We start from the raw sequence: 8,939 nt of genomic DNA, 5'->3' as shown, positions 1-8,939 counted from the left end.
TCTAGGAGTTAAAGGGGGGGGGGCAGGAGTCAGCATCTTTCCCCTAATGCCGGTCAGCCCGGGTTTCCCGGATTTTCTCGATCCACGGGGTATATAAAGCTCGAGGAGAAAGGAACCAAATCATCAGTTGTTTAAGATGTTTCTGTTCATCATCTTCTCATCAGTAGCTCTCATCACAGCCTTCCCTGGCGGGGATCATCAAGGAGACGGTCACGAGGATGATTGTGTGGATATCTCCAGGTACAGCGAGGTATTGTACGAGGAGAATGACTATGATATCTGCACCTATAGAACAAGTCGAAGCTGTCACACTCGTCAAAACACTGCCTGTGTAGGTATCCCTGAAACCACCTGTGAAGCTGTGGCCTATGCTGATTGTACAAGTGTGCCCTTTACAGGATACTACCACGACGATAGAGTGCTGAGCAAAACCTTCGTTGGTAAGGAGTGTTTCCAGAGCGGGACCCAGACCCTCACAGAGTACCACAAGGTCCCCGTTTGCCAGAACGTGACCAAGGAGCAGTGTGACAGCAAGTGGGTGATCAACGAGGCTGGGGAGAAGGTTTGGGATGGTAATGAGAACTGTCAAGAGGTCACTTGGGAGGATTGTCATCTGGAGTCCCACCCTACCCCCCTGGACGTCCCGACCTACACCTGCATTGACAAGGACGCCATAACCTACTCCGTCCCCGAGTTCCAGGAGGTTGAGGTCACAGGATACAAATCCTCCTGCAAAGCCGCTGCGTACGCCAAGTGCAGTACAACGACTGTACAGAAGTGTAAGGATCTTGAGTACGAGGAATGTACAGATTTTATTGAACCCATCTGCTTCGGGCATACATTCTTCAGGGTCCCATACCAGACATACGACCATAGGCTCAAGTGTATCGTCAATTGATCAGAAATTAGTTTTTTACTCAATTCAAAACACATATTCCCTCTGATTCATTTTTGTACATATATTCAAAATGAATAAAATTATATCTAAAAGTTTAGTGTATTATTGAGGACTTTTTTTTAAAACGCTCTTCACCTTTTTATCTTTATATGTATTCTTAGATAGTTAGATGGTTAGGCAGTAATAACTTTAAATGTTGTAGATCCTAAAGTTTTATTCTTAGCTTTTCGTTGTTTATGATTTATCTGTGTGACTTGTTTTTAGGATATTATAAATCTCGACAGTGAAAAATGTTGCGGATTTTCTTGTTAGCATTGGTGGATTATAAAATTTGTTAAAAATTCAAATGTTTATAAAATAACAAATTCCTATGAGAATCGTAAAAAGTTTCCACTCGTTCTCCCAATTCGGAATACGCTGGACCTACACACAAAGTACTATTATCAATTTAAACTTTAAAGGGACTGTACATATAATTTTACGTAATCCTTCATGGTAAAAATTTTGAAAGTTTCCTCGTTTTTAATCTGATACTCGATCGTTTTAAATTGTTATTTCTTAAAAAAAAATTATGCAGCAGAGACAAAGAAAGAATTTGACATAACCAATAATAAATAGAAATAGTTTTTAATGCTGGGTCACTTGAAATTACGTTTGCAGAGTTAATCAGAAAACACTGAAACATTTAATAAAACTGTTCGAGTAAAACTTCTTTCACATCTTCTTGTAAAGTGCCTATTTTAATGTCTAGGATTGATCGAATAGAGAAGTAGTTGAGCTATGTATGGCTAGTTTCACATCATGTATTTACTTACCATGTGAACAAGATGTCTGGCCATTTCCGGTAAATCTTTTGCTTGACTTCCACTTTTACTCAGATTTAACCCTTTAATGCCTCCTGCGGATTCCTGAACAAAGAACACTGCACAGAGATTCAGACAACTTTCAAGGGAATTGACACAAACTCTGATTTTCTAATCTTATATATTTTTGCAACACAACGTTGTAATCCTTAGATATTTCAAACTATTAATTCAAATAAGTTTGAAATATCAAGGGTTTACACTACTACGTTGCAAAAATATAGAGATTAGAAAATTTAATTTCTTGGCAAATAATTAATTTCTAAATGCATCATATTTAAGATCGCGGCGACTTTGAAGTGTCGCAACTCCTTGGCCTTTAGTTTTGCTCAGCAACTCACTCATACTTTTTTGTAACTGTATGCATAGACATCTGATTCTAGTTTCATTTTTTTAGAAGTAATGGCCTTAATACTTATCAATTATTGCCTGAAAGCGAATTCGAAATATCGAAAAAGATTAATTTAATGGAAATCTCAGTTCGGTTTTTTACATAGAAATAAAGCTAAAGGTTTTGTTATTTGAAACTGCAGCGACTAAAATAATTGATCTTATTATTTATAAAATATTCGTTTACATAATTATTATTCCTTAAAATTATTGTTTGTTTTATATNTGTGCAATTCCTAAAAATAATTGTTTGGTTTATATTATTACTAAAAATATTCGTTTGTCTTATCATTAATAAAAGTAGTTGACTGTCTTATGTTACAATTGTTTGAATAATTATGTTTAAAAATTTGTCTGATGCAATGGTTAAAATTTTTACCTCAAAAGGAATCATAACTGCTCTTGTATTCCCATAAGACGCTCCCTGAAATTTGTATTATTCACATTTTCTTTGTTGTTTGTGTGCGCTTGAAAGAATGTAAACTATTTGTAAAAATGGAAAATTAGTTTGAAACTTATTTTATGCAAAATCACCATTAAAAATTGTGTAAGTGTACCATTGAAACCTTTATATCTGATTAACTAATACTGTGGAAGAAGTTGTCGTTTTTCTAGGTTTAAAAGTGTTTAATTCAGATCAATCCTATATGTTCTCCTGAATTAGAAATGCGCTAGTCATTTTTGTAGAAAATCCACGATTAAAAATAGTCAGTTTTAACTGTTATAAATATTGATATCTTTTTCAACACTTGATCAGACAACACGTTAAAAATCGCGCCTAGCAACCTTTGCATGAAGATTTCACTTGAAATCACGCTTACAGTCCCTTTAAAAAGATTTTTCATGTCTATTTAGTATTTTTATAATAAGAAAATTAATTCTATATTTACCTTCAGATTAGGGTTAAAAACTCTGAAAATAAAATAAATTATTAGAAATGTTATTGCACGAAAATGAACGTAATTTTAGTTTAAAAGTAAAATAAAGAATTCTATAGATTTTGCGTTGAACGAACCCCAATAGTTAGAAATATTTTCTTACAGGGTGTTCTTTATCAAATTAGACCGTGTCAATGAGTCTAAATTACGATTTGGGGGACAAATCAGAAATTGGCTTTACTGAAAAATGACTTGAGCAATTGTGAGAAAGGAAATTGCCTGAATTTAATAAAAAAAATCCACCTGATGAAGTTTGCCAGGGTGGGGCTAGACTTCCAGTCCCCCTCTCCCCCTGTTGTAAATGAGACACCTCTGAAAGAAAAATTGAAAATTGTCGATTTTTTAAATAGATAAACAAGAACATCTCAATATTTTTGCTCAATAAAGATATAAAGGACACCGGGGTGAAACTTCAAATTAAGGTTTACGTGAAATTACGTAGATACTCTCTTTAAGCAGAAAAATATAAGTAATCTAATCATGTCAATTTTAAAATAAAAACCGTACACATAATTACTTACAATATTTTTACGCCTCTATTTGAATATAAAAAAATGTATTCCTAAATTGTCAGGTTTAGTCTGACTTCCTGTCTGATTTATATATTTGTATCTATGTGGTAGTCGATTATATCAAAACAATGAAGACGACTTTTTTATTGTTTACAAACTTTTTTCGACTTACAAGTTTGCAAGTAATCAGAGAGAACCTTTTTTATCGACAGCTTCTCTTTGTTTCCGTGTTTATGTGTAATCATGCTGTTTAAAAAGCTTGATATAAATCAAAATTGAAATCGAAATTCGTCTTCATTGTATAGAAATAATCGCCTACCACTGTACCTGTTTTCATCTAAAACTTCTAAAATATTTTTAGCTTTAGCTCCAGTTCCCGCGGTCAGTGAATCCCCAAGTGCACCGATTATACCAATGTCTTGAGGTCTGAAAATTTTTCAGAATTTGAAGAAGAACTTGCCACAAACTCTAGCTTTATAATCTCTTTAGTTTAGTAACTTGATGGTGTAAATATTTGCTGTAACAAACTTTGAGTATTAGTTTTTCTTAAACCATCAGTATGCAACTTGGTATCATGCTTACACAATTGGAGTTGGAGGCGAGTAATCAGTTTCATTCTTGAAAAACAAATTTAAGCTTACAGTTGACAGATAGACAGGGGAGACTCAACTTTATCCTCAAACCTCATCGTGTATCAGACCTTAAATTTGACCTCAAAAACTTGACCTAAAATTCTACTTGACCATTAGTTTAACCTCAATGTGGACCCATTACCTTAAATTTGGTTGATCCCATGTTGCTTCTGACCTTGAAACTGACTCCAAGGTTACTCAATTCACTGAAGTTGAAACAAACTCTTCTAGCTGACCCTGAAGCTACCTTGAAGCTGACCTTGAAGTTGACCTTGAAGTTGACCTTGAAGTTGACCTTGAAGTTGACCTTGAAACTGACCTTTAAGTTGACCTTGAAGCTGACCTTGAAGCTGACCTTGAAGTTGACCTTGAAGTTGACCTTGAAGTTGACCTTGAAGTTGACCTTGAAGTTGACCTTGAAGCTGACCTTGAAGTTGACCTTGAAGCTGACCTTGAAGTTGACCTTGAAGTTGACCTTGAAGTTGACCTTGAAGTTGACCTTGAAGCTGACCTTGAAGTTGACCTTGAAGCTGACCTTAAAGCTGACCTTGAAGGAGACCCAACATTATACTCGACCCTAAGTTATACCTGACTTGATGAACTGTCCTAACACTATTGTATGAATAGTTTCCCTCTGGTTCACATGGGAACCCGGCCTGCTCAATTAGTCTTTGAAACCTGGAACAAAGAAAAAATGTTCAATCATGTTTTTCCGTTCTTTTGATTTAAAGATCTGAATTCATAAAAAGATACCAAAATGCGACAAAAAAATGTTTTCTCTGATGAATTAGAATTTGACTGTCCTTTCAGAAAGTGGAAAATTTTCAAAAATATAGATTTTTTATTATAAGTATCTAGCATTATGAATATCAACGTTTTAAAGTTTTCGATCAATTCTTTACATAAAATATTACGTTAAAACTGCTTTAGATAGCCTTAGGTACACAGTTAATTTAGACCAATAGGACAAATTATTTTGATAACGAATTAAAATGTCGTTTTTAAATGCCCTGGAAATTATATAAAATGTCGCCTCCAACTAACCTATGATGATTCGAAGGAAGATTTTCCGGTATATTTGGAGAATCTACTATTCGGAAAAACTATACTTTTTACCTTGTATTTTACATTCATGTACAGCATGCATTTACCTGAAGTGTCTTTGAAGTTTGCCGCCTGGGATTTATGTACTAATGTACTGCACAGGAATATTATAATCGAGATCATTGCTGCAATCTATATTTATCATTGCTGCATTATCTCTGAAAATAAATATTTTATAGTCGATTAGAAAACAAAGAGTTTGATCACCCATTTCACTCACTGTGCATTATCTAAAGTTAACTTAATTGCTGCATTTCTATTCAGTTTGCTCACTGTATATTATTTAAAGTTAGGTCACTGTGTACCACTTAGCATTGACTCACTGTGCACCATCTGAGAAAGGGTTAATTCAGTTTCCTTACTTTGTAGATAACCAAACTATGACTTAAAAACCCCCAAATTCAAAGAGCTAAGGTAGTCGTTAAAGTCTCATCTATCTTAGGTAACCCTGTATTTTTTCTTTTGTCGATTTATGCATTTTATCTAATTTTATCTCATTTTATCTCATTTTATCTCAATTTTATCTCATTTTATCTCATTTTATCTCATTTTATCTCATTTTATCTCATTTTTTTTCTCATGGTTTCATGGTTCCATGGTTCCATGGTTTGTGCCATAAAGAATTAGAATAAACTATTAAAGTGTTTAGTACAGTTTTTAGTTTACAAATGTCATTATAAGATTTTATTGTTAAATCATTGCTGCGAGAATTTTTTTTTAATTCCTGCCAAGATTGTTATTTTCAAACATTAAAGGGATAATTAAGAATTTTTAGCGTCTTTATTTTTTTTTATTAAAACAATGTAGGGGTTTAAGATAAATTCAATTGTACAAAAAAATCTAACATTTCAGGGGTAACCAGGCCCGGCCTATGGGCCGCCCCCAAGTTTGGTTAAGAACCGAGAACTTTTCCCATGGTGAGTAACTTATTTTTGCCCTTACATTCCATTTAAACAATCGTTTTCAAAAACGATTATTTTAAAAACGACCGTTTCGTTTAAAAAACTATGGTTTTATGTTTTTTATTCATCGTTTTTTTAAACGAAACCCTAGCAGGTTAGATTTTTTGTATAATTGAATTACTCTTAAAAATCTACTTGACTAGTGAGATGGATGTAGACGGAGAGTGTACACGCATTATAAATCAAAATATTAGGATTCATTTGGTATTGAAGTAATATGTGCGAAGGGTTGTTAATCGTTTTTGATAACGATCGTTAAACGATCGTTTTTGTTACGTTTTTCAATCGTTTTCAAAAACGATCGTTTCGTTTTTGGGAAAAAAACGATTGACAATTATGTTAACGATCGTTAACGAAAGGTTGTCGTTAACGATCGTTAACGAAACGACGATTTTTATAAAAACGATTGTTTTAAAAAGTGATTGTTTTCAATAACGAAGTTTTATGTGTGTAATGTGTAAGAGCGTAAACACACTTATAAATTTTTTACCAGACGGATTAGCAAAGTTTAAATATTTTTAATGAGCCCAAAAAAAGCAAAAAAAACTTCTGTGAAATACTTTTACTCTCGTTATTTATAAAATGTGGTTTACTATTTTCACACCTAAAGAAATTAGTCTAATTAATAATCTGAAATTGTGGTTTCTCTTTTACGGTGACTTGCGGACTTTGCTGCATATAAAATGGAAGAAATTGTTAGAATTAAACACCTTTTTAACTAAAAACTCTTTTTTGCTCAGGGAATTCAAGGGAATACACAATTTCGAACGGAAACTCCGCGAATGACATCTTGCTCTAAAGAGATTTAAAAAACGCATTAAAATTATAACATTAAAACTAACATTATTGGCAAATGGTTGAAATTGATAGGACCGGAATAGATAGCATCGGGTATTCTCTCACACTGGAATCTTTTTAATTTATCTTTTTACCGTTAAATATAAACTAATCCGCTTAGTGTAAAATAGAGTTGAATGATCATGCAATTTTTAATCATTGAATCATGAAAATTTTATTTATTTAATCTTTTATACAGCTCAATTAAACAACGCCAGGGGGGAGGAGAAATATTTAATGATTTCAGGGATTTTTGTTTTATTTCTTTATGTTTGTTTCAGTTTTAAAACTCATAATTCCTACAGATTTGGAACTACTTTAAGAGTTCTAGCAATTTTCGATTATCCGGCCTACATTTTTGTGGGAACTCATATGACCTGTAGAAAAGGTTTATGGATGGCCAGAATTAAATAAATTTGCTCAAAACAAATTCGATTTTTTTAAATTCATGAAAAAAACGATAAATCCAAGTTTTTTTTCATTTTTAATGATTAAAGAAGAGAATATAGTTAAATCGAAGAGTAAAAATTGCAGTTTTCTCAAAATTTAGTAAAGGTGCTAACGTCAATTTTGATTATATTTGGTAATTAAAACAAACTTTTCCTCTCAATCCAAAGTAATAAAAAGGTAATAAAATGCCAGTCTTAAACTTCTGAAAGATAAATTATAATTTTTAAATGAGAATTTAAAAAAGGCAACATTTAAAAACTGTTGCCGTGTAGTTTAAATTAATGATTTTCCATTGATCGTTTTCCGACGTAAAAATGTTCACTGATGTGAGTAACCCGTGCATAATGTAATAAGTAAACTTTGCGTAACTCCTGCGTAAGAAATGCGTATATATATTACATACATAGGTCAGTCCCCTCTTTCATTCAAGCAGCAACAATAGTCTCTATAAACTGTCTACGTAAAACTTCGTGTCACAAATTTATTTTTAAACAAGTGAAAATAAAGTTGCTAAGACTTTAAAAGAAATCCTAGAACTGTAATTTAAATCTTAAACATACATTTAAATTGTTTAAAGGATTCCTTAAAATCTAAAACATTTCGTGTCAATAATGTTTTTTGGACACCAAACAGTATAGTCTACGCACTGTTGCCTTCCATGGTAAATGTCCGAATATTTAACTGTAGAATTCAGCTTGATATATAAGCATAGCCCTAGGAGAAGGGGTAGTGATACAGAACTATAGAGAGGGATACATTATTATATATAGTCCTTGAATCGGGACTACAATATGCTACAAAGGGGACACGTAGTAGACTTTAAAAAACAGCATTTTTAAGGCCAGAGGGAAGGCAAAATCGAACAGGGGGGGACAACAAAAATATTTTAGCGTGAAAACTTGCCCCCCACCCCTGAGTGCGCCTGTCAAGGGGGGTAAGGAGGGTGGACAAGACTACCCAGGAAGGGGGGGGACACACTGTACTTAACTACTGATTGTTCATGCAATAGCAGCAGCAATAGAAGCCCTCCAACTATTATATATATTTTGGCTTGTCTGGGTGTATGTCTGTCTGTTTGTTTGTATTCTATAAACGTTCAAATATATTGGGGGAGAAAAGGTTCATGGCCGGTTGCAGTTCAAGAAAATATTCCCCTGTGTTATTATCCCTAAAAAAAGTCACTTGTATTATTATTAATTTGCCTATAATCTTTATTTTCAAAGGATGCAAAGTAAAAATGCATGTTCTAGTAAAAAATGTACGGAATTTATATTGTCTGTTTCCTTATATTCATGATCCCCTTAAACTGCAGTATAAAGGTACACATCATAGATGGATTGTTGGCGGAGAAGG

The 8,939-nt window shown here is 33.3% G+C and overlaps 1 protein-coding gene across 1 annotated transcript; it reads right to left on the bottom strand.

Moving 5' to 3' along the window:
- Positions 1 to 1,082: 1,082 nt before the first annotated feature.
- Positions 1,083 to 6,475, bottom strand: LOC111708841 (phospholipase B1, membrane-associated). The gene is made up of 8 exons (XM_023482343.1): positions 6,435 to 6,475; positions 4,822 to 4,911; positions 3,929 to 4,027; positions 3,333 to 3,401; positions 3,042 to 3,063; positions 2,531 to 2,575; positions 1,714 to 1,806; positions 1,083 to 1,321 (listed from the first exon to the last, which is right to left on the bottom strand). Exons 1-8 carry the CDS (start codon positions 6,473 to 6,475, stop codon positions 1,241 to 1,243), a joined length of 540 nt encoding a protein of 179 aa, XP_023338111.1. The 3' UTR covers positions 1,083 to 1,240.
- Positions 6,476 to 8,939: the final 2,464 nt, after the last annotated feature.

The sequence above is a fragment of the Eurytemora carolleeae genome, unplaced genomic scaffold (assembly GCF_000591075.1).
Source record: "Eurytemora carolleeae unplaced genomic scaffold, Eaff_2.0 scaffold910, whole genome shotgun sequence".
Lineage (NCBI taxonomy): Eukaryota > Metazoa > Arthropoda > Copepoda > Calanoida > Temoridae > Eurytemora > Eurytemora carolleeae.
Note: the sequence above shows the minus strand (reverse complement) of the source record. Positions and strands in the feature narration are given on the sequence as shown.

What these genes read in the sequence shown, in the direction of transcription:
- LOC111708841 (XM_023482343.1), bottom strand. Translation starts at nt 6,475, where the DNA reads ATGCGTGTACACTCTCCGTCTACATCCATCTCACTAGTCAA. An exon ending in GAAGTTTTAGATGAAAACAG is followed by an intron (nt 3,402 to 3,928) that starts GTACAGTGGTAG and finishes TTTTTCTTTCAG; the next exon opens with AGGTGTCTCATTTACAACAG. An exon ending in CAGTTATGATTCCTTTTGAG is followed by an intron (nt 1,807 to 2,530) that starts GTAAAAATTTTA and finishes TTCTTTGTTCAG; the next exon opens with GAATCCGCAGGAGGCATTAA.